The following is a 27,970-nucleotide window of genomic DNA, read 5'->3' on the forward strand; positions in this document are numbered from 1 at the left end:
TAACAGCTATTCATCTATTACTACTGACAACCAGCCTGTATATCATGTGTGAGAGGTTGTCACAGCTCCGCCCCCTGTTACTGACATCACTGATATATAATATAATTACACTGTGATCAGACATGAGATCCACACATCTTATATACAGTAACAGCTATTCATCTATCACTACTGACAACCAGCCTGTATATCATGTGTGAGAGGTTGTCACAGCCCCGCCCCCTGTTACTGACATCACTGATATATAATATAATTACACTGTGATCAGACATGAGATCCACACATCTTATATACAGTAACAGCTATTCATCTATCACTACTGACAACCAGCCTGTATATCATGTGTGAGAGGTTGTCACAGCCCCGCCCCCTGTTACTGATATAATATGTATTGTACCCGTGTTCATCTGTCCCGGACCCTCCACAGTTGTACAAATCAAAATCCTCATAGTGGTGTAAATTTGGTTCAGTAGCAATACGGGGGTCCGGGTGTAACGTCCGGCACACAGACAGTTAATAACAGGTATAATAACGTCGTCCTGCGTTGTCCGGGCCGTGATGAGGGGGGGGGGGGGGCGTGGGATAGAAGGTAAAACTGCTCCAAACACCGTCTGACAATCAGCGCTGACGTCACCGCCGCGGCCACAATGAGGCTTCATGAATATTCCATAGAACTTATTAGGAGCTGCGAGATAAGCGGCGGAGGACCCGGGACGTGCGCAGTCATGTGGAACACACAATCATCTACGGTCAATGGAGACCCCCCCCCCCCCCCGGTCACATTAACCATTCTATAGATTTTCTCATTAAAATGCAAATAGGACCAAACGGCAACAGCGAGATAATTGTGGGACTACAAGTGTCAGCAAGACAAAGCGGGGAATCTGCAACTGCTGCGGTGTGGAGAACCTCCGCTCAGACCCCTCCCCCGCAGACATCGGGCTCGTACCTCCAAATTACTAGATGTTTATTGGTTCATTAGTGGAGGTATTTGCAATGCAGGTGAATGTAAGCTACTTCTCTCTGTTATCAGTCATTTGAGGCAGGAGATCATGGAATGCTGGGAGTTGTAGTTTCCACAGCTGGAGGCCTTCAGGTTACAGAACACCCGTGATCCCTTAGTGCGAGAGGCGAGGGGGACATAGTGATAAAGCATTCATATTCGGGAAGACTCCATCCTGGGCTTGGTTCACCAACAAAGTTCCTGCGATCAATGTGATGGCTGGATAGAAGGATAACGCTGCCCCCTGAGGGCAGCCCGGTGAACTGCAGCCTGTGTTCACCCGCTGGAGGGGAATTGTTCTCTACTTTATAGGAGTGGCTTATAATACAGGACATTTTCTAAACTTACTCACCCTTGTAGAGGTGCAGTACTTTAAATAACCTCCAGATGGTGGTATAAGCCCCGGACAGCGGCCACCATCACCCCCCATCATCATAGCATCATTTCTACCTGAATAAGGATTCCAGACGAGAGGCGTCATTGGTTGATATACAGAACATTTATTGCGGACGGCTGAGGATCACGCTACAACAGATGGCGGCACAAAGGGGATATAAAGCGTCCAACAAACCCTGCCCCCCCCCCCTCCCCGAGCGCCCGCCCACAGCCGGGTGTCACCCCATCGTCTCTGATCACAATGCTTTTCCTGCAGATATGAAGAATCAAGCTGAAAAGGCTCCACCTAGACTGTATACATATATACACAGCCACCGAAACGCCTCTGAAGCTCCACCCCCTGCGCATGGATCACTAGCCAATGAAACGCTGCGAAAATCCTTGAGCCGGCCGGAGATGCGTCCCCTCCGCCGAGGACCCTGCTACATGGTAATGTTCATGCATGGAAGACGGGCGGTCGTGGGTGGAGCGCGGGCGGTCGTGGGTGGAGCGCGGATCACCGGCCGCCTCATTCTTGGATCCCGGGAAGGTGACGCCAGAAACCTCATCCGCGGGCGCTACACGTGGCTCAGCTCCAGAGCTCCTCCCCCGCCTCCTCACTTATTGGGGGACGTCTGGGGATGGTGGGGTCCTGACTCCAGCATGGCTCTCCTCCGGGCCGTCTCTTTGGCCACGCTGTGATTGAGGCGTCTCAGTCTCTCCTGAAAACAAACCAGAGAAAAGCATGAAGAACGGCAACGGACGGCAGCCAGACTTTTAAAGGCGTAGTCGCCCACCCCAATATCGGGCAGGAGGGGCCCCGGCTGATCGCCGCTACCTGTGCGTTCTGCAGGATGTTGTTCACCAGGACCACACGGCGTCGGGCATTCAGCAGCTTCTTGACGTACGGGTCCAGGTCCAGAGCCACTTTCTGATCCTCGTTTATCTTACACAGCTCTACGGAGAGAAAACCCAGACGATCAGACGAACACGGCGGTCAACGAACCGGGAGGACGTAGAACCAGAACGGTGACATCACAGGCCCCTCCCACTCACCGGACGCCAGACTGTCAATGTGCTCCCGCAGGTCCACCTGGCTCTCCCTGGGAAAAGAGGGACAGTAATGAAACAGGGGTCCCCAAAACTGCTCATCACAGCAGATATACAACACCGGGACCCCTGACCCCCACAGATCTTCCCTATACCCCCTCATTATAGAAGACACCCCAGATACCACAGGGCACTGCCACCGAGCATATCCCCTACATCCCTGCCCATAATAACAGAGGGCACTGCCACCGAGCATATCCCCTACATCCCTGCCCATAATAACAGAGGGCACATCCACCGAGCATATCCCCTATATCCCTGCCCATAATAACAGAGGGCACCGCCACCGAGCATATCCCCTATATCCCTGCCCATAATAACAGAGGGCACCGCCACCGAGCATATCCCCTATATCCCTGCCCATTATAACAGGGGACACTGCCGAGCATATCCCCTATATCCCTGCCCATAATTACAGAGGGCACTGCCACTGAGGATATCCCCTATATCCCTGCCCATAATAACAGAGGGCACTGCCACCGAGCATATCCCCTACATCCCTGCCCATAATAACAGAGGGCACTGCCACCGAGCATATCCCCTACATCCCTGCCCATAATAACAGAGGGCACTGCCACCGAGCATATCCCCTACATCCCTGCCCATAATAACAGGGGACACTGCCGAGCATATCCCCTATATCCCTACCCATAACAGAGGGCACTGCCACCGAGCATATCCCCTACATCCCTGCCCATAATAACAGAGGGCACTGCCACCGAGCATATCCCCTACATCCCTGCCCATAATAACAGAGGGCACTGCCACCGAGCATATCCCCTACATCCCTGCCCATAATAACAGGGGACACTGCCGAGCATATCCCCTATATCCCTACCCATAACAGAGGGCACTGCCACCGAGCATATCCCCTATATCCCTGCCCATAATAACAGAGGGCACTGCCACTGAGCATATCCCCTATATCCCTGCCCATAATAACAGAGGGCACTGCCACCGAGCATATCCCCTATATCCCTGCCCATAACAGAGGGCACTGCCACTGAGGATATCCCTGCCCATAATATCAGAGGGCACTGCCACCGAGCATATCCCCTATATCCCTGCCCATAACAGAGGGCACTGCACCCCCCCCCCTCCCCTATTCAGGTATATATACACCGAACCCCGATACCTTCCATAGAATGCCCCCTCTTCTAGTTATTACAAGGTCAATGTTGGGGACCCCGCACCTAACAGCATGAACGTGGGAGTCGAGCTGCTGCACCGCCGGCTTCAGCAGCTCCAAGAGCCCCTCTGCGAACACATCCCGCCCCGGAGACACCGGCGCCGCCATCATCACTGAACAGGGAGTGACGTCACCACAACAACTCCGGTCCGCCGCCTTATCGAGTAAATATAGGGCACGGCCGCTAGAGGGCGACATACAAATAGTCTCCAGTAACTCCGCCATCTTGCCGGAGACAGCCGCGCCCGCGCTATTACATTCAGTCTACGAGAAGATGGCGCCTGAGCCCAGTGACTGTGAAGACATAAATGCCGCGATATACAAGAGGCTTCTCTGAGGTAATGAGAGTCACAGGATGCAGAATACCTCATAGGGATCACGGGGTAACCGAAGCAATAATCTTCCAAAAATACTCACATAAAAAACCCACATAAGGGGGGTGATCAAGGGCGCGTAGAAAGTCGCAATTTGTGGAAAACTTTGCGACGACTTAGCGTTGGAAAATGCATTACTTTGCGTCAGTTAATTCTAGCAGTTATGCCCCCCCCCCCCCGCGCAGCTGGCACGGTTCTATCCTTCCCGGCGCACACAGATGTGCCTCAGTGGATGAGGTACAGGGAGCCAGCACCTGTCTGCGGCTCTCAGACTTGCGGTACGTTCACACGTAGCGAACACCCTGCAGGCTTTTCATCCGAATTTGTATTCGCAGCAAATTCCACGTTAAAAATAAAAATACAGCCCATATTTACTGATCACTGAGGGGCAGAAGTATCAGCCGTGCCCAGCGCCCCTCCACTGTAAGGGTATGTTCACACGGCAGCGTCCGTAACGGCTTCAGGAGAAAACAGCTCCGTAATTTCAGCCGTAATGGCATGTTGAGGCGATTTTGCGGTGTCCATTACGGACGTTAAATGGAGCTGGTTTTCCATGGAGAACGGCTCCATTTACGTCTGAAGAAGTGACAGGCACTTCTTTGACGCGGGCGTCTTTTTTACGCCCCGCCTTTTGACAGCGGGGCATAAAAAAAATGCCCGTGTGCACAGAACATCGTAAGACCCATTCTAATGAATGGGCAGATGTTTGCCAACGCTATCGAGCCGCATTTTCGTCCGTAAATAAGCCGTGTGAACATACCCTAACACTGTAACGGCAGCTCTTCTCAGGCAGGGTCAGCTGAACACCGGCTCTCAGACGTCTGACCCAATCCCCCCGAGGAGAGCCAAAGTGATCACAGTCAAAGGGGCACTATGCTCGGCTTTGTCTCAGTGATCGGTGGGGGTCTCAGCACCCGGACTTTTACCAATCACTGACATGTTGAAAGTTTTATGAAACCGGCAAGAGTCTAGTAAGAATATACAGACCCCAACCACATAATAGAGATCCCTAATACCCATGTCTTATGGACGCATGAGGATTATATAGAGCTGTGATCACATGAAGAAGAGACATGTGAGGATATATAGACCTGTGGTGACATGAAGAGACATGTGAGGATTATATAGACCTGTGATCACATGAAGAAGAGACATGTGAGGATTATATAGACCTGTGATCACATGAAGAGACGTGTGAGGATTATATAGACCTGTGGTCACATGAAGAGACATGTGAGGATTATATAGACCTGTGGTCACATGAAGAAGAGACGTGTGAGGATTATATAGACCTGTGATCACATGAAGAGACGTGTGAGGATTATATAGACCTGTGATCACATGAAGAAGAGACGTGTGAGGATTATATAGAGCTGTGGTCACATGAAGGAGACATGTGAGGATTATATAGACCTGTGATCACATGAAGAAGAGACATGTGAGGATTATATAGACCTGTGATCACATGAAGAGACGTGTGAGGATTATATAGACCTGTGGTCACATGAAGAGACATGTGAGGATTATATAGACCTGTGGTCACATGAAGAGACATGTGAGGATTATATAGACCTGTGATCACATGAAGAAGAGACGTGTGAGGATTATATAGACCTGTGATCACATGAAGAGACGTGTGAGGATTATATAGACCTGTGGTCACATGAAGAAGAGACGTGATGGTTCTATAGATCTGTGATCACATGAAGAGACGTGTGAGGATTATATAGACCTGTGATCACATGAAGAAGGGACATGTGAGGATTATATAGACCTGTGGTCACATGAAGAGATGTGTGAGGATTATATAGAGCTGTAGTCACATGAAGAGGAGACGTGTGAGGGTTATATAGACCTGTGGTCACATGAAGAGGAGACGTGTGAGGGTTATATAGACCTGTGGTCACATGAAGGGACATGTGAGGATTATATAGACCTGTTGTAAAGGATCTGCCAGGCACAGCTTCTGTGTCAACGCCCATAGGTAATCAGTCTGCACCTGCTTCTATGTCTGTGAGACTGACTTCATCTTCCACCACTCAGCATGGCAGGCTTAGGAGTGGGAGAGCCTATCACAGCCTGGCCAGACGGAGCTAGCTCCCGCCCTCTGTCTATTTATACCTGCCTTTCCTGTTCCTCCTTTGCTTGTGATTCTTTCGTGTGGTTTCCTGGCCCTGCTGCAGCGCCTTGTACTATTGTCCCTGCTTCTTACTGACCCTGGCTTACTGACTACTCTCCTGCTCTGCGTTTGGTACCTCGTACACTCCTGGTTTGACTCATTCACCACTCTTGTTGCTCACAGCGTTGCCGTGGGCAACTGCCCCATTTCCCTCAGCTTCTGTGTATCCTTGTCGGTTTGTCTGTCGTGCACTTATTGAGCGTAGGGACCGTCGCCCAGTTGTACCCCGTCGCCTAGGGCGGGTCGTTGCAAGTAGGCAGGGACTGAGTGGCGGGTAGATTAGGGTTCACTTGTCCGTTTCCCTACCCCCATCATTATACCTGTGGTCACATGAAGAGACGTGTGAGGATTATATGGACCTGTGGACACATGAAGAGGAGACGTGTGAGGATTATATAGACCTGTGGTCACTTGAAGAAGGGACATGTAAGGATTATATAGACCTGTGGTCACATGAAGAAGAGACATGATGGTTCTATAGATCTGTGATACCATGAAGAGACGTGTTAGGATTACATAGACCTGTGATCACATGAAGACGAAAAGACGTGTGAGGATTATATAGACCTGTGGTCACATGAAGAGATGTACAAGGATTAGTTTCCGGTTTGTTTAGATATTCCTGGTTGGGATTATTGTTTTCTAGCTGGTAGAACATTTGTTGAGCTCCATGAAGACCTGACGTGTTCGGCTTTCTCTACCCATAAATCATATGCCGGTTCAGTGAAGAGCCCACGTGGGCTCATATACAGAGGCCTGTCAGCAGCAGTACATAAATAGTTTATTTAATAAGTCAGTTTGGATGTGGAAATATCAGTAAGCAGACAACTACTCCTCCTCCTCCTCATTGAAGTTTTTGGTATTTTCGGCCTTGCACATTGTTATTAAGATGCAGTCCCTGCTCTGCCCTAAAACCAACATAAAAAAAAAAGTCAGGATTGTCCGTTTCCAGGTGGGGAGCGCGCACGTGAGGGAGCCACAGAGCGGTCTCATCATGACATAAAAAGACAAGGACTATTATTTTTTACAATTCGGAGGCTTCAAGGTTTCCACCAGTCTTTGCAATGTTGTCCTCAGGACAGGAAGGGTTTCCGTCCTCGTGTGGGACTTCAGAGTTCAAATAAAACATCTGGCGTAGTGTTCACAGCGCCCGCGCACCAAGGTAAACCCCAAATATGGGACTTTTCTGCACACGACAAAATGAGGACGAGATGAAGTCCAAGAACGTCGCCCCTCGAAGTCCCAGTCCCAACCAAGTAGTTCCAATGAAAAATCAGACCATATAAGACGTCCGGCTCCCGATCGGCAGCTGCTTCACCCCCCGCACGTTTCCTTTGGCATCAAGCAGCAATCGGCACAGTCCCCGTCTCTTCTTAGAGACCCCTCATTGCTAGTTGACCGAATTCGGATCTGCCATTGGCAACGTGTGAAGAACTTCATCTAAAAGCTGCAGCGCTCGGTGGAGATGAACTTCTATCCAGCACGGCGTCTGCTTGATGCTCTGACGAGGGTAGTCGGGGCCCCAGCCCTTCACGAAACTGAGGCGCAGGATGCAGAGGCGACGGAGATCATCCACACCAATGCCGGCAGCCGCTGACAGACCTGTGCGGAGAGAGGACACATGAGGCATGGAGCAGCGATCTCCCGGGTACTCACATACAGCGCCAGGCGTGGAGTCCTCACCATGATGGCGTCTCTGCCATACACCGGAGCGGGCGCGGATAATATGGCGACAGGGTAAGTAACTAAAGATGGATCTATTAAATACAACCGCCCCTCCTCCGCCCATACTCACTGACAGCGGGTGCGATGCCACCCACAGATCCTGGGCCTGGGATTGCTCCGGCTACGGCTGCCGCCTGGGCTGCCGCTGCTGCCTGCGCTGTGGCCGCCTGCTGCTGCATTTGTCGATGACACTGCCGAAGGTCAAACACCTAAAAAAGAAATAGTTTAAAGTCATATCCAATAGATGGAGGACATTCAGGTGACGAGCGGGGCCGCAAATATACTCAGCGGCCGACACCGAGAAAAGTGCGGGGCCTCGTGCCGCAACAAGTCACATTCAAGCCATCGCGACTCTCCAGGCACGAGATTACATGCGAATGGTGTCGCTGTAGTCGCTTCATTCACGTCCTGGAATACGGCCTCACGCACACGGCCGGGGCAGTAACCACGGCACGACCGGCCGCCGACACAAAGTATGGGAGCACGGACCGCAAAATCCGAAAAGTAGGACATGCTCCATATTGCCCGGCACGGTTGTACGGCACAGACACCCTCCAGTAGCGATACGGAAAGGTGTCCGCGGCCAATAGAACCGGGCAGGTCCACAATTACGGTCGTGTGCATGGGGCCTAAAGTGGCAGACAAGATTTATTTATTTTTTTGGCCACCAGACGGCGCTCTATTAATAAAAATAAACAGTAAGCGTCAGGTTAACCCCTTAGTGACCACCAATACGCCTTTTTTACAGCGGTCACTAAGGGGCCTTAGGCTAAGCTGCCGCCTTTTCACAAGTGTCCCCTGCAGGCTAAAACGGGTGCTCGGCTCGGTAGCGATCGAAGTTGACTTAGTTCGCCGCCGTTTAACCTGTTAAATGCTGCGGCCTATAACGACCGCGGCATTTGATTTGTTTACAGAGGTAGGGAGCGCGGGCATCCGACAGGGTGTCATGGTGCCTAACTAAGGCCCATGGGTCTGCCCTGGGTATATACCTATTGAGCCATGCCAGAGGTGCGTCCTAACAGATTGCCTGCGAGTTCTACACTATACTAATTATACCAAAGCATTAGAGCAGCGATCAGGTCGTATAGTAAATCCTCTGCTGGGACTAAAAAATACAAAACAAATGTGAAATAAAAATTACGGTAAAAAAAAGAAATAAAAAAGTTAACGTGTAATTTAAACTGCAAGGTGAAAGCCGTGAAAAAATGAAAAAATAAATAAACTGGCGGAATGGCTATTTTTTTACATTGCCCCCCATAATAGTCATAATAAAAGTTAATCAATAAGTCCCATGTACCCCCCAAAAAGCACCAATGAAAACCAAGTCTCATTCCGCCAAAAACCAAGCCCCCATAAATAAACAAAAAAAGGAAAAGTTACGGCTCTTGGAGAGCGACGATGCAAAAACAAATCATTTTTGTTCAAAAGAGTTTTTTTGTTTTTTTTCTACCCCCTAACAAAAAGTTAATAAAATGTAATAAAAAAAATGGTATGTACCCCCCAAAAAAAAAAAAAAAAGTCCTCATACAGCCGTGTAGACGGGGAAATTAAAGAGCTAATTTTTTTTTAACGCAATGATGGAAAAACGAAAAAAAAAAACAAAAAGAAAATTGCTTGGTCATTAAGGCCCAAAACAGGCGGGTCACTAAGGGGTTAAAGAGAAGCGGTCACGTCCCAGAAACAGCTGATCCCGATTCCCGGGCTGTTTATTTCATCTTTCCGCCGGTGATCGCCGCTGATCACGGATTACCTTGATGTAAGCTCCGGGATAAATCTTGTGCACGGCGTCCCCCGGAGCTCTGCCCGCCTCTCTATCCAGGTAGTAGCTTTGCACGAAAACGGCGTGATCGCTGAGACACCTCATCCAGACGTCCCCCTCCCCGCGGCACTCCAACTGGACTCCTTTCCCAATGTGCAGCCTGAGGAGAAACAACACAGATGCCGATCTTTGTAAACAGTCCACAGAAGAGACGGCAGCGGTCCCCCCGGCCTCACCTCGCCCGCTCGCTCGTATCTGTACGATGCACGTTGGACAACTGTCCGAGGCAGAAGCGGTCTCCTCCTGATGGGTCCACGTATCCGTCCACGGTCACCACCGGGCAGTTCGCCGGCACTTTAAAGATTTCTCCCACCTGAACGTCCATTTCAAAGTAGGCGACCGAACACCAAAACTCAGGGCCTGGCAGGAAGGAGGATCATTAACACACAAAGATGGGGGAGGGGGGAGTGTAGGGGGGGGGGGGGGGCTGCAGGGGTGACGTACCTGGGTGGTTGGATACAGGGTGGGAGTACTGGGGAGAGCTCTGATGTAGGGGCCCTGCAGGGGCGACATAGAAGACCAGGGGTTAATCGCGGGGTTACAGGGGGGCGGGAGGAATTATTTTATGCGGCAGCTTCCAGCCGGTGGAGTGACGCACGTACAGTAATGGTTCGGGTGGTGCAGGGGGGGCTGTTGGCTTCCCCTCCCGTTAGGCTGGGACACCGGAGCGGGGGCATAGACCGCCGTGTTACTTCCGGTCCAATTATCTGCAGAAAATCAAACGGGGAGAAGAAAAGTCAGTGACAAATCCCAAGACTCAGTCTAACGGCAAAGCCATAGTGAGAAGATCCACGGAGGAAAGTATGTGACCCCCCCCCCACATTACACTACATGGAGGAAAGTATGTGACCCCCCCCCCCCACATTACACGGAGGAAAGTATGTGACCCCCCCCCCCACATTACACTATATGGAGGAAAGTATGTGACCCCCCCCCCTACATTACACTGCAGGGGCTTTTATCCCGTCCCATTCTACATCCACACATTAATATGGGGTTGTTCCGCCCTTTGCAGTAAAACATCTTCCCCTCTTCTGTTTTTATTTTTTTTACAGGATTTTGGGGTCTGTGCGAATTTTTTCCCCTTCATCCAGAAGATCATTTGTGAGGTAAGACAGTGATGTTGGGGGAGGGGGCCGGGCTCGTATTCTCTGTTCTAGCTAATGATAAAGCGGTCGGATGGGGTTGAGGTCAGGACTCTGTGCGGCCGGTCAAGATCTTCACCGCAAACTACCCCAACCAACCAACAACGAACCAACCAACAACGAACCGACCGACCAGCCAACAACGAACCAACCAACAACGAACCAACCACGAACCAACCAACAACGAACCGACCGACCAGCCAACAACGAACCAACCAACAACGAACCAACCAACAACGAACCGACCGACCGACCAGCCAACAACGAACCGACCGACCGACCAGCCAACAACGAACCGACCGACCAGCCAACAACGAACCGACCGACCGACCAGCCAACAACGAACCGACCGACCGACCAGCCAACAACGAACCGACCGACCGACCAGCCAACAACGAACCAATGAACCAACCAACGAACCAACCGACCAACCAACCAACCAACCAACCACGAACCGACCAGCCAACAACGAACCAACCACAAACCAACCAACAACTAACCGACCGACCAGCCAACAACGAACCAACGAACAATGAACCAACCAACGAACCAGCCAACCGACCAGCCAACAACGAACCGAACCGACCGACCAGCCAACAACGAACCGAACCGACCGACCAGCCAACAACGAACCGACCCACCAGCCAACAACGAACCGAACCGACCCACCAGCCAACAACGAACCGACCCACCAGCCAACAACGAACCGACCAGCCAACAACGAACCGACCGACCAGCCAACAACGAACCAACGAACAATGAACCAACCAACGAACCAGCCAACCGACCAGCCAACAACGAACCGAACCGACCGACCAGCCAACAACGAACCGAACCGACCGACCAGCCAACAACGAACCGACCGGCCAACAACGAACCGCCCGGCGAACAACGAACCGACCGGCCAACAACGAACCGACCGGCCAACAACGAACCGACCGGCCAACAACGAACCGACCGGCCAACAACGAACCGACCGGCCGACAACGAACCGACCGGCCGACAACGAACCGACCGGCCGACAACGAACCGACCGGCCGACAACGAACCGACCGGCCGACAACGAACCGACCGGCCGACAACGAACCGACCGGCCGACAACGAACCGACCGGCCGACAACGAACCGACCGGCCGACAACGAACCGACCGGCCGACAACGAACCGACCGACCGACAACGAACCGACCGACCAGCCAACAACGAACCAACCAACCAACAAACCAGCCAACCAACAATGAACCGACCGACCGACAAACCGACCAACAACGAACCAACCAACCAACAACGAGCCGACCGAGTCAGCTGAGCGTTGGTGACATTTCTGCACTTGCTCCTCAGCACTCGGCCCCCCGCTCTGTAACATTACGTGGTCTGCACTTCGTGGCTGAGTTGCGTCGGTTCCTCCCATTTTCTAATAATATCAGCCACAGGTTATGGGGGGGGGGGGGGATATCCAGGAGGGGAGACATTTCCAGGACTGACATGTTACACTGGTGACGTTCTATTACAGGACCGCGCTGGAGGTCACTGATCTCTTTACCACGACCCGTTCTATCACTAATGTCTGTAAAGCGACTGCGAGTGCCGGATGTTATACACTGGATGGAGGAAACACCGGGATACAACTTTTGTCGATATAGTGTATGTGCTATACTTACTGTGATAAGGCTGCTTGGGGGGTGATGGGTACCCATTGCTCTGCGAATTGTGGTTTGGTGTAGAAGGGGGAGATGTGGAGACCATCTGCTGTGGAGGTACGATTGGTAAAATTCCCTCGTTATGTGTCAAGGAAGAAAGAGGACAACCGGGGGCCACTGCACAAAGAGAGACATTACCAAAATAATCACACAGGCGACATACAATAGTGATGTATATACAGTGATATCACTGGCTCTATATACTGGAGATACGGGTGTAGTACTGATCACTATACTCTAGATGACCTCTCACCAGTGATGTATATACAGTGATATCACTAGCTCTATATACTGGAGATCCGGGTGTAGTACTGATCACTATACTCTAGATGACCTCTCACCAGTGATGTGTATACAGTGATATCACTAGCGCTATATACTGGAGATCCGGGTGTAGTACTGATCACTATACTCTAGATGACCTCTCACCAGTGATGTATATACAGTGATATCACTAGCTCTATATACTGGAGATCCGGGTGTAGTACTGATCACTATACTCTAGATGACCTCTCACCAGTGATGTATATACAGTGATATCACTAGCTCTATATACTGGAGATCCGGGAGTAGTACTGATCACTATACTCTAGATGACCTCTCACCAGTGATGTATATACAGTGATATCACCAGCTCTATATACTGGAGATCTGGGTGTAGTACTGATCACTATACTCTAGATGACCTCTCACCAGTGATGTATATACAGTGATATCACCAGCTCTATATACTGGAGATCCGGGTGTAGTACTGATCACTATACTCTAGATGACCTCTCACCAGTGATGTATATACAGTGATATCACTAGCTCTATATACTGGAGATCCGGGTGTAGTACTGATCACTATACTCTAGATGACCTCTCACCAGTGATGTATATACAGTGATATCACTAGCTCTATATACTGGAGATCCGGGTGTAGTACTGATCACTATACTCTAGGTCACCTCTCACCAGTGATGTATATACAGTGATATCACTAGCTCTATATACTGGAGATCCGGGTGTAGTACTGATCACTATACTCTAGGTCACCTCTCACCAGTGATGTATACACAGTGATATCACTAGCTCTATATACTGGAGATCCGGGTGTAGTACTGATCACTATACTCTAGATGACCTCTCACCAGTGATGTATATACAGTGATATCACTAGCTCTATATACTGGAGATCCGGGTGTAGTACTGATCACTATACTCTAGATGACCTCTCACCAGTGATGTGTATACAGTGATATCACTAGCTCTATATACTGGAGATCCGGGTGTAGTACTGATCACTATACTCTAGATGACCTCTCACCAGTGATGTATATACAGTGATATCACTATCTATATACTGGAGATCCGGGTGTAGTACTGATCACTATACTCTAGGTGACCTCTCACCAGTGATGTATATACAGTGATATCACTAGATCTATATACTGGAGATCCGGGTGTAGTACTGATCACTATACTCTAGATGACGTCTCACCAGAGATGTGTATATACAGTGATATCACTAGCTCTATATACTGGAGATCCGGGTGTAGTACTGATCACTATACTCTAGATGACCTCTCACCAGTGATGTATATACAATGATATCACTAGGTCTATATACTGGAGATCCGGGTGTAGTACTGATCACTATACTCTATGTGACCTCTCACCAGTGATGTATATACAGTGATATCACTAGCTCTATATACTGGAGATCCGGGTGTAGTACTGATCACTATACTCTAGATGACCTCTCACCAGTGATGTGTATACAGTGATATCACTAGCTCTATATACTGGAGATCCGGGTGTAGTACTGATCACTATACTCTAGATGACCTCTCACCAGTGATGTATATACAGTGATATCACTAGCTCTATATACTGGAGATCCGGGTGTAGTACTGATCACTATACTCTAGATGACCTCTCACCAGTGATGTATATACAGTGATATCACTAGCTCTATATACTGGAGATCCGGGTGTAGTACTGATCACTATACTCTAGATGACCTCTCACCAGTGATGTATATACAGTGATATCACTAGCTCTATATACTGGAGATCCGGGTGTAGTACTGATCACTATACTCTAGGTGACCTCTCACCAGTGATGTATATACAGTGATATCACTAGCTCTATATACTGGAGATCCGGGTGTAATACTGATCACTATACACTAGATGACCTCTCACCAGTGATGTATATACAGTGATATCACTAGCTCTATATACTGGAGATCCGGGTGTAGTACTGATCACTATACTCTAGATGACCTCTCACCAGTGATGTATATACAGTGATATCACTAGCTCTATATACTGGAGATCCGGGTGTAGTACTGATCACTATACTCTAGATGACCTCTCACCAGTGATGTGTATACAGTGATATCACTAGCTCTATATACTGGAGATCCGGGTGTAGTACTGATCACTATACTCTAGATGACCTCTCACAAGTGATGTATATACAGTGATATCACTAGCTCTATATACTGGAGATCCGGGTGTAGTACTGATCACTATACTCTAGATGACCTCTCACCAGTGATGTATATACAGTGATATCACTAGCTCTATATACTGGAGATCCGGGTGTAGTACTGATCACTATACTCTAGATGACCTCTCACCAGTGATGTGTATACAGTGATATCACTAGCTCTATATACTGGAGATCCGGGTGTAGTACTGATCACTATACTCTAGATGACCTCTCACTAGTGATGTATATACAGTGATATCACTAGCTCTATATACTGGAGATCCGGGTGTAGTACTGATCACTATACTCTAGATGACCTCTCACCAGTGATGTATATACAGTGATATCACTAGCTCTATATACTGGAGATCCGGGTGTAGTACTGATCACTATACTGTAGGTGACCTCTCACCAGTGATGTATATACAGTGATATCACTAGCTCTATATACTGGAGATCCGGGTGTAGTACTGATCACTATACTCTAGATGACCTCTCACCAGTGATGTATATACAGTGATATCACTAGCTCTATATACTGGAGATCCGGGTGTAGTACTGATCACTATACTCTAGATGACGTCTCACCAGAGATGTGTATATACAGTGATATCACCAGCTCTATATACTGGAGATCCGGGTGTAGTACTGATCACTATACTCTAGATGACCTCTCACCAGTGATGTATATACAGTGATATCACTAGCTCTATATACTGGAGATCCGGGTGTAGTACTGATCACTATGCTGTAGGTGACCTCTCACCAGTGATGTATATACAGTGATATCACTAGCTCTATATACTGGAGATCCGGGTGTAGTACTGATCACTATACTCTAGATGACCTCTCACCAGTGATGTATATACAGTGATATCACTAGCTCTATATACTGGAGATCCGGGTGTAGCACTGATCACTATACTGTAGATGACCTCTCACCAGTGATGTATATACAGTGATATCACTAGCTCTATATACTGGAGATCCGGGTGTAGTACTGATCACTATACTCTAGATGACCTCTCACCAGTGATGTATATACAGTGATATCACTAGCTCTATACACTGGAGATCTGGGTGTAGTACTGATCACTATACTCTAGATGACCTCTCACCAGTGATGTATATACAGTGATATCACTAGCTCTATATACTGGAGATCCGGGTGTAGTACTGATCACTATACTCTAGATGATCTCTCACCAGTGATGTATATACAGTGATATCACTCGCTCTATATACTGGAGATCCAGGTGTAGTACTGATCACTATACTCTAGATGACCTCTCACCAGTGATGTATATACAGTGATATCACTAGCTCTATATACTGGAGATCCGGGTGTAGTACTGATCACTATACTCTAGGTGACCTCTCACCAGTGATGTATATACAGTGATATCACTAGCTCTATATACTGGAGATCTGGGTGTAGTACTGATCACTATACTCTAGATGACCTCTCACCAGTGATGTATATACAGTGATATCACTAGCTCTATATACTGGAGATCTGGGTGTAGTACTGATCACTATACTCTAGATGACCTCTCACCAGTGATGTATATACAGTGATATCACTAGCTCTATATACTGGAGATCCGGGTGTAGTACTGATCACTATACTCTAGGTGACCTCTCACCAGTGATGTATATACAGTGATATCACTAGCTCTATATACTGGAGATCCGGGTGTAGTACAGATCACTATACTCTAGATGACCTCTCACCAGTGATGTATATACAGTGATATCACCGGCTCTATATACTGGAGATCCGGGTGTAGTACTGATCACTATACTCTAGATGACCTCTCACCAGTGATGTATATACAGTGATATCACTAGCTCTATATACTGGAGATCCGGGTGTAGTACTGATCACTATACTCTAGATGACCTCTCACCAGTGATGTATATACAGTGATATCACTAGCTCTATATACTGGAGATCCGGGTGTAGTACTGATCACTATACTCTAGATGACCTCTCACCAGTGATGTATATACAGTGATATCACTAGTTCTATATACTGGAGATCCGGGTGTAGTACTGATCACTATACTCTAGATGATCTCTCACCAGTGATGTATATACAGTGATATCACTCGCTCTATATACTGGAGATCCAGGTGTAGTACTGATCACTATACTCTAGATGACCTCTCACCAGTGATGTATATACAGTGATATCACTAGCTCTATATACTGGAGATCCGGGTGTAGTACTGATCACTATACTCTAGATGACCTCTCACCAGTGATGTATATACAGTGATATCACTAGCTCTATATACTGGAGATCCGGGTGTAGTACTGATCACTATACTCTAGGTGACCTCTCACCAGTGATGTATATACAGTGATATCACTAGCTCTATATACTGGAGATCTGGGTGTAGTACTGATCACTATACTCTAGATGACCTCTCACCAGTGATGTATATACAGTGATATCACTAGCTCTATATACTGGAGATCCGGGTGTAGCACTGATCACTATACTCTAGATGACCTCTCACCAGAGATGTATATACAGTGATATCTCTATATACTGGAGATCCGGGTGTAGTACTGATCACTATACTCTAGATGACCTCTCACCAGTGATGTATATACAGTGATATCACTGGCTCTATATACTGGAGATCCGGGTGTAGTACTGATCACTATACTCTAGATGACCTCTCACCAGTGATGTATATACAGTGATATCACTAGCTCTATATACTGGAGATCCGGGTGTAGTACTGATCACTATACTCTAGATGACCTCTCACCAGTGATGTATATACAGTGATATCACTAGCTCTATATACTGGAGATCCGGGTGTAGTACTGATCACTATACTCTAGATGACTGCTCACCAGTGATGTGTATACAGTGATATCACTAGCTCTATATACTGGAGATCCGGGTGTAGTACTGATCACTATACTCTAGATGACCTCTCACCAGTGATGTATATACAGTGATATCACTAGCTCTATATACTGGAGATCCGGGTGTAGTACTGATCACTATACTCTAGGTGACCTCTCACCAGTGATGTATATACAGTGATATCACTAGCTCTATATACTGGAGATCCGGGTGTAGTACTGATCACAATACTCTAGATGACCTCTCACCAGTGGTGTATATACAGTGATATCACTAGCTCTATATACTGGAGATCCGGGTGTAGTACTGATCACTATACTCTAGATGACCTCTCACCAGTGATGTATATACAGTGATATCACTAGCTCTATATACTGGAGATCCGGGTGTAGTACTGATCACTATACTCTAGATGACCTCTCACCAGTGATGTATATACAGTGATATCACTAGCTCTATATACTGGAGATCCGGGTGTAGTACTGATCACTATACTCTAGATGATCTCTCACCAGTGATGTATATACAGTGATATCACTAGCTCTATATACTGGAGATCCGGGTCTAGTACTGATCACTATACTCTAGATGATCTCTCACCAGTGATGTATATACAGTGATATCACTAGCTCTATATACTGGAGATCCGGGTGTAGTACTGATCACTATACTCTAGATGACGTCTCACCAGTGATGTGTATACAGTGATATCACTAGCTCTATATACTGGAGATCCGGGTGTAGTACTGATCACTATACTCTAGATGACCTCTCATCAGTGATGTATATACAGTGATATCACTAGCTCTATATACTGGAGATCCGGGTGTAGTACTGATCACTATACTCTAGATGACCCCTCACCAGTGATGTATATACAGTGATATCACTAGCTCTATATACTGGAGATCCGGGTGTAGTACTGATCACTATACTCTAGGTGACCTCTCACCAGAGATGTGTATATACAGTGATATCACCAGCTCTATATACTGGAGATCCGGGTGTAGTACTGATCACTATACTCTAGATGACCTCTCACCAGTGATGTATATACAGTGATATCACTAGCTCTATATACTGGAGATCCGGGTGTAGTACTGATCACTATGCTGTAGGTGACCTCTCACCAGTGATGTATATACAGTGATATCACTAGCTCTATATACTGGAGATCCGGGTGTAGTACTGATCACTATACTCTAGATGACCTCTCACCAGTGATGTATATACAGTGATATCACTAGCTCTATATACTGGAGATCCGGGTGTAGCACTGATCACTATACTGTAGATGACCTCTCACCAGTGATGTATATACAGTGATATCACTAGCTCTATATACTGGAGATCCGGGTGTAGTACTGATCACTATACTCTAGATGACCTCTCACCAGTGATCTATATACAGTGATATCACTAGCTCTATATACTAGAGATCCGGGTGTAGTACTGATCACTATACTGTAGATGACCTCTCACCAGTGATGTATATACAGTGATATCACCAGCTCTATATACTGGAGATCCGGGTGTAGTACTGATCACTATACTCTAGATGACGTCTCACCAGAGATGTGTATATACAGTGATATCACTAGCTCTATATACTGGAGATCCGGGTGTAGTACTGATCACTATACTCTAGATGACCTCTCACCAGTGATGTATATACAGTGATATCACTAGCTCTATACACTGGAGATCTGGGTGTAGTACTGATCACTATACTCTAGATGACCTCTCACCAGTGATGTATATACAGTGATATCACTAGCTCTATATACTGGAGATCCGGGTGTAGTACTGATCACTATACTCTAGGTGACCTCTCACCAGTGATGTATATACAGTGATATCACTAGCTCTATATACTGGAGATCCGGGTGTAGTACTGATCACTATACTATAGATGACCTCTCACCAGTGATGTATATACAGTGTTATCACTAGCTCTATATACTGGAGATCCGGGTGTAGTACTGATCACTATACTCTAGATGACCTCTCACCAGTGATGTATATACAGTGATATCACTAGCTCTATATACTGGAGATCCGGGTGTAGTACTGATCACTATACTCTAGATGACCTCTCACCAGTGATGTATATACAGTGATATCACTAGCTCTATATACTGGAGATCCGGGTGTAGTACTGATCACTATACTCTAGATGACCTCTCACCAGTGATGTATATACAGTGATATCACTAGCTCTATATACTGGAGATCCGGGTGTAGTACTGATCACTATACTCTAGATGACCTCTCACCAGTGATGTGTATACAGTGATATCACTAGCTCTATATACTGGAGATCCGGGTGTAGTACTGATCACTATACTCTAGATGACCTCTCACCGGTGATGTATATACAGTGATATCACTAGCTCTATATACTGGAGATCCGGGTGTAGTACTGATCACTATACTCTAGATGACGTCTCACCAGAGATGTGTATATACAGTGATATCACCAGCTCTATATACTGGAGATCTGGGTGTAGTACTGATCACTATACTCTAGATGACCTCTCACCAGTGATGTATATACAGTGATATCACTAGCTCTATATACTGGAGATCCGGGTGTAGCACTGATCACTATACTCTAGATGACCTCTCACCAGTGATGTGTATACAGTGATATCACCAGCTCTATATACTGGAGATCCGGGTGTAGTACTGATCACTATACTCTAGGTGACCTCTCACCAGTGATGTATATACAGTGATATCACTAGCTCTATATACTGGAGATCCGGGTGTAGTACTGATCACTATACTCTAGATGACCTCTCACCAGTGATGTATATACAGTGATATCACTATATACTGGAGATCCGGGTGTAGTACTGATCACTATACTCTAGATGACCTCTCACCAGTGATGTATATACAGTGATATCACTAGCTCTATATACTGGAGATCCGGGTGTAGTACTGATCACTATACTCTAGATGACCTCTCACCAGTGATGTGTATACAGTGATATCACCAGCTCTATATACTGGAGATCCGGGTGTAGTACTGATCACTATACTCTAGGTGACCTCTCACCAGTGATGTATATACAGTGATATCACTAGCTCTATATACTGGAGATCTGGGTGTAGTACTGATCACTATACTCTAGATGACCTCTCACCAGTGATGTATATACAGTGATATCACTAGTTCTATATACTGGAGATCCGGGTGTAGTACTGATCACTATACTCTAGATGATCTCTCACCAGTGATGTATATACAGTGATATCACTCGCTCTATATACTGGAGATCCAGGTGTAGTACTGATCACTATACTCTAGATGGCCTCTCACCAGTGATGTATATACAGTGATATCACTAGCTCTATATACTGGAGATCCGGGTGTAGTACTGATCACTATACTCTAGATGATCTCTCACCAGTGATGTATATACAGTGATATCACTAGTTCTATATACTGGAGATCCGGGTGTAGTACTGATCACTATACTCTAGATGATCTCTCACCAGTGATGTATATACAGTGATATCACTCGCTCTATATACTGGAGATCCAGGTGTAGTACTGATCACTATACTCTAGATGACCTCTCACCAGTGATGTGTATACAGTGATATCACTAGCTCTATATACTGGAGATCCGGGTGTAGTACTGATCACTATACTCTAGATGACCTCTCACCAGTGATGTATATACAGTGATACCACTAGATCTATATACTGGAGATCCGGGTGCAGTACTGATCACTATACTCTAGATGACCTCTCACCAGTGATGTATATACAGTGATATCACTAGCTCTATATACTGGAGATCCGGGTGTAGTACTGATCACTATACTCTAGGTGACCTCTCACCAGTGATGTATATACAGTGATATCACTAGCTCTATATACTGGAGATCTGGGTGTAGTACTGATCACTATACTCTAGATGACCTCTCACAAGTGATGTATATACAGTGATATCACTAGCTCTATATACTGGAGATCTGGGTGTAGTACTGATCACTATACTCTAGATGACCTCTCACCAGTGATGTATATACAGTGATATCACTAGCTCTATATACTGGAGATCCGGGTGTAGTACTGATCACTATACTCTAGGTGACCTCTCACCAGTGATGTATATACAGTGATATCACTAGCTCTATATACTGGAGATCCGGGTGTAGTACTGACCACTATACTCTAGATGATCTCTCACCAGTGATGTATATACAGTGATATTACTAGCTCTATATACTGGAGATCCGGGTGTAGTACTGATCACTATACTCTAGATGACCTCTCACCAGTGATGTATATACAGTGATATCACCGGCTCTATATACTGGAGATCCGGGTGTAGTACTGATCACTATACTCTAGATGACCTCTCACCAGTGATGTATATACAGTGATATCACTAGCTCTATATACTGGAGATCCGGGTGTAGTACTGATCACTATACTCTAGATGACCTCTCACCAGTGATGTATATACAGTGATATCACTAGTTCTATATACTGGAGATCCGGGTGTAGTACTGATCACTATACTCTAGATGATCTCTCACCAGTGATGTATATACAGTGATATCACTCGCTCTATATACTGGAGATCCAGGTGTAGTACTGATCACTATACTCTAGATGACCTCTCACCAGTGATGTATATACAGTGATATCACTAGCTCTATATACTGGAGATCCGGGTGTAGTACTGATCACTATACTCTAGGTGACCTCTCACCAGTGATGTATATACAGTGATATCACTAGCTCTATATACTGGAGATCTGGGTGTAGTACTGATCACTATACTCTAGATGACCTCTCACCAGTGATGTATATACAGTGATATCACTAGCTCTATATACTGGAGATCCGGGTGTAGCACTGATCACTATACTCTAGATGACCTCTCACCAGAGATGTATATACAGTGATATCTCTATATACTGGAGATCCGGGTGTAGTACTGATCACTATACTCTAGATGACCTCTCACCAGTGATGTATATACAGTGATATCACTGGCTCTATATACTGGAGATCCGGGTGTAGTACTGATCACTATACTCTAGATGACCTCTCACCAGTGATGTATATACAGTGATATCACTAGCTCTATATACTGGAGATCCGGGTGTAGTACTGATCACTATACTCTAGATGACCTCTCACCAGTGATGTATATACAGTGATATCACTAGTTCTATATACTGGAGATCCGGGTGTAGTACTGATCACTATACTCTAGGTGACCTCTCACCAGTGATGTATATACAGTGATATCACTAGCTCTATATACTGGAGATCCGGGTGTAGTACTGATCACTATACTCTAGATGACCTCTCACCAGTGATGTATATACAGTGATATCACTAGCTCTATATACTGGAGATCCGGGTGTAGTACTGATCACTATACTCTAGATGACCTCTCACCAGTGATGTGTATACAGTGATATCACTAGCTCTATATACTGGAGATCCGGGTGTAGTACTGATCACTATACTCTAGATGACCTCTCACCAGTGATGTATATACAGTGATATCACTAGCTCTATATACTGGAGATCCGGGTGTAGTACTGATCACTATACTCTAGGTGACCTCTCACCAGTGATGTATATACAGTGATATCACTAGCTCTATATACTGGAGATCCGGGTGTAGTACTGATCACAATACTCTAGATGACCTCTCACCAGTGGTGTATATACAGTGATATCACTAGCTCTATATACTGGAGATCCGGGTGTAGTACTGATCACTATACTCTAGATGACCTCTCACCAGTGATGTATATACAGTGATATCACTAGCTCTATATACTGGAGATCCGGGTGTAGTACTGATCACTATACTCTAGATGACCTCTCACCAGTGATGTATATACAGTGATATCACTAGCTCTATATACTGGAGATCCGGGTGTAGTACTGATCACTATACTCTAGATGATCTCTCACCAGTGATGTATATACAGTGATATCACTAGCTCTATATACTGGAGATCCGGGTCTAGTACTGATCACTATACTCTAGATGATCTCTCACCAGTGATGTATATACAGTGATATCACTAGCTCTATATACTGGAGATCCGGGTGTAGTACTGATCACTATACTCTAGATGACCTCTCACCAGTGATGTATATACAGTGATATCACTAGCTCTATATACTGGAGATCCGGGTGTAGTACTGATCACTATACTCTAGATGACCTCTCACCAGTGATGTATATACAGTGATATCACTAGTTCTATATACTGGAGATCCGGGTGTAGTACTGATCACTATACTCTAGGTGACCTCTCACCAGTGATGTATATACAGTGATATCACTAGCTCTATATACTGGAGATCCGGGTGTAGTACTGATCACTATACTCTAGATGACCTCTCACCAGTGATGTGTATACAGTGATATCACTAGCTCTATATACTGGAGATCCGGGTGTAGTACTGATCACTATACTCTAGATGACCTCTCACCAGTGATGTATATACAGTGATATCACTAGCTCTATATACTGGAGATCCGGGTGTAGTACTGATCACTATACTCTAGATGACCTCTCACCAGTGGTGTATATACAGTGATATCACTAGCTCTATATACTGGAGATCCGGGTGTAGTACTGATCACTATACTCTAGATGACCTCTCACCAGTGATGTATATACAGTGATATCACTAGCTCTATATACTGGAGATCCGGGTGTAGTACTGATCACTATACTCTAGATGACCTCTCACCAGTGATGTATATACAGTGATATCACTAGCTCTATATACTGGAGATCCGGGTGTAGTACTGATCACTATACTCTAGATGATCTCTCACCAGTGATGTATATACAGTGATATCACTAGCTCTATATACTGGAGATCCGGGTCTAGTACTGATCACTATACTCTAGATGATCTCTCACCAGTGATGTATATACAGTGATATCACTAGCTCTATATACTGGAGATCCGGGTGTAGTACTGATCACTATACTCTAGATGACCTCTCACCAGTGATGTATATACAGTGATATCACTAGCTCTATATACTGGAGATCCGGGTGTAGTACTGATCACTATACTCTAGATGACCTCTCACCAGTGATGTATATACAGTGATATCACTAGCTCTATATACTGGAGATCCGGGAGTAGTACTGATCACTATACTCTAGATGACCTCTCACCAGTGATGTATATACAGTGATATCACCAGCTCTATATACTGGAGATCTGGGTGTAGTACTGATCACTATACTCTAGATGACCTCTCACCAGTGATGTATATACAGTGATATCACCAGCTCTATATACTGGAGATCCGGGTGTAGTACTGATCACTATACTCTAGATGACCTCTCACCAGTGATGTATATACAGTGATATCACTAGCTCTATATACTGGAGATCCGGGTGTAGTACTGATCACTATACTCTAGATGACCTCTCACCAGTGATGTATATACAGTGATATCACTAGCTCTATATACTGGAGATCCGGGTGTAGTACTGATCACTATACTCTAGGTCACCTCTCACCAGTGATGTATATACAGTGATATCACTAGCTCTATATACTGGAGATCCGGGTGTAGTACTGATCACTATACTCTAGGTCACCTCTCACCAGTGATGTATACACAGTGATATCACTAGCTCTATATACTGGAGATCCGGGTGTAGTACTGATCACTATACTCTAGATGACCTCTCACCAGTGATGTATATACAGTGATATCACTAGCTCTATATACTGGAGATCCGGGTGTAGTACTGATCACTATACTCTAGATGACCTCTCACCAGTGATGTGTATACAGTGATATCACTAGCTCTATATACTGGAGATCCGGGTGTAGTACTGATCACTATACTCTAGATGACCTCTCACCAGTGATGTATATACAGTGATATCACTATCTATATACTGGAGATCCGGGTGTAGTACTGATCACTATACTCTAGGTGACCTCTCACCAGTGATGTATATACAGTGATATCACTAGATCTATATACTGGAGATCCGGGTGTAGTACTGATCACTATACTCTAGATGACGTCTCACCAGAGATGTGTATATACAGTGATATCACTAGCTCTATATACTGGAGATCCGGGTGTAGTACTGATCACTATACTCTAGATGACCTCTCACCAGTGATGTATATACAATGATATCACTAGGTCTATATACTGGAGATCCGGGTGTAGTACTGATCACTATACTCTATGTGACCTCTCACCAGTGATGTATATACAGTGATATCACTAGCTCTATATACTGGAGATCCGGGTGTAGTACTGATCACTATACTCTAGATGACCTCTCACCAGTGATGTGTATACAGTGATATCACTAGCTCTATATACTGGAGATCCGGGTGTAGTACTGATCACTATACTCTAGATGACCTCTCACCAGTGATGTATATACAGTGATATCACTAGCTCTATATACTGGAGATCCGGGTGTAGTACTGATCACTATACTCTAGATGACCTCTCACCAGTGATGTATATACAGTGATATCACTAGCTCTATATACTGGAGATCCGGGTGTAGTACTGATCACTATACTCTAGATGACCTCTCACCAGTGATGTATATACAGTGATATCACTAGCTCTATATACTGGAGATCCGGGTGTAGTACTGATCACTATACTCTAGGTGACCTCTCACCAGTGATGTATATACAGTGATATCACTAGCTCTATATACTGGAGATCCGGGTGTAATACTGATCACTATACACTAGATGACCTCTCACCAGTGATGTATATACAGTGATATCACTAGCTCTATATACTGGAGATCCGGGTGTAGTACTGATCACTATACTCTAGATGACCTCTCACCAGTGATGTATATACAGTGATATCACTAGCTCTATATACTGGAGATCCGGGTGTAGTACTGATCACTATACTCTAGATGACCTCTCACCAGTGATGTGTATACAGTGATATCACTAGCTCTATATACTGGAGATCCGGGTGTAGTACTGATCACTATACTCTAGATGACCTCTCACAAGTGATGTATATACAGTGATATCACTAGCTCTATATACTGGAGATCCGGGTGTAGTACTGATCACTATACTCTAGATGACCTCTCACCAGTGATGTATATACAGTGATATCACTAGCTCTATATACTGGAGATCCGGGTGTAGTACTGATCACTATACTCTAGATGACCTCTCACCAGTGATGTGTATACAGTGATATCACTAGCTCTATATACTGGAGATCCGGGTGTAGTACTGATCACTATACTCTAGATGACCTCTCACTAGTGATGTATATACAGTGATATCACTAGCTCTATATACTGGAGATCCGGGTGTAGTACTGATCACTATACTCTAGATGACCTCTCACCAGTGATGTATATACAGTGATATCACTAGCTCTATATACTGGAGATCCGGGTGTAGTACTGATCACTATACTGTAGGTGACCTCTCACCAGTGATGTATATACAGTGATATCACTAGCTCTATATACTGGAGATCCGGGTGTAGTACTGATCACTATACTCTAGATGACCTCTCACCAGTGATGTATATACAGTGATATCACTAGCTCTATATACTGGAGATCCGGGTGTAGTACTGATCACTATACTCTAGATGACGTCTCACCAGAGATGTGTATATACAGTGATATCACCAGCTCTATATACTGGAGATCCGGGTGTAGTACTGATCACTATACTCTAGATGACCTCTCACCAGTGATGTATATACAGTGATATCACTAGCTCTATATACTGGAGATCCGGGTGTAGTACTGATCACTATGCTGTAGGTGACCTCTCACCAGTGATGTATATACAGTGATATCACTAGCTCTATATACTGGAGATCCGGGTGTAGTACTGATCACTATACTCTAGATGACCTCTCACCAGTGATGTATATACAGTGATATCACTAGCTCTATATACTGGAGATCCGGGTGTAGCACTG

At 45.8% G+C, this 27,970-nt stretch overlaps 1 protein-coding gene and 1 pseudogene across 1 annotated transcript; both read right to left on the reverse strand.

Moving 5' to 3' along the window:
- Positions 1 to 1,483: 1,483 nt before the first annotated feature.
- Positions 1,484 to 3,917, reverse strand: SNAPIN (SNAP associated protein). Its single transcript, XM_075844854.1, has 4 exons — positions 3,682 to 3,917; positions 2,435 to 2,481; positions 2,217 to 2,335; positions 1,484 to 2,100 (listed from the first exon to the last, which is right to left on the reverse strand). Exons 1-4 carry the CDS (start codon positions 3,900 to 3,902, stop codon positions 1,996 to 1,998), a joined length of 492 nt encoding a protein of 163 aa, XP_075700969.1. The 5' UTR covers positions 3,903 to 3,917; the 3' UTR covers positions 1,484 to 1,995.
- Positions 3,918 to 6,994: 3,077 nt separating this feature from the next.
- LOC142664320 (mothers against decapentaplegic homolog 4-like) overlaps positions 6,995 to 27,970 on the reverse strand; it is a 51,470-nt pseudogene continuing 30,494 nt past the window's right edge.

The sequence above is a fragment of the Rhinoderma darwinii genome, chromosome 12 (assembly GCF_050947455.1).
Source record: "Rhinoderma darwinii isolate aRhiDar2 chromosome 12, aRhiDar2.hap1, whole genome shotgun sequence".
In the NCBI taxonomy this organism is placed as follows: Eukaryota; Metazoa; Chordata; class Amphibia; order Anura; family Rhinodermatidae; genus Rhinoderma; species Rhinoderma darwinii.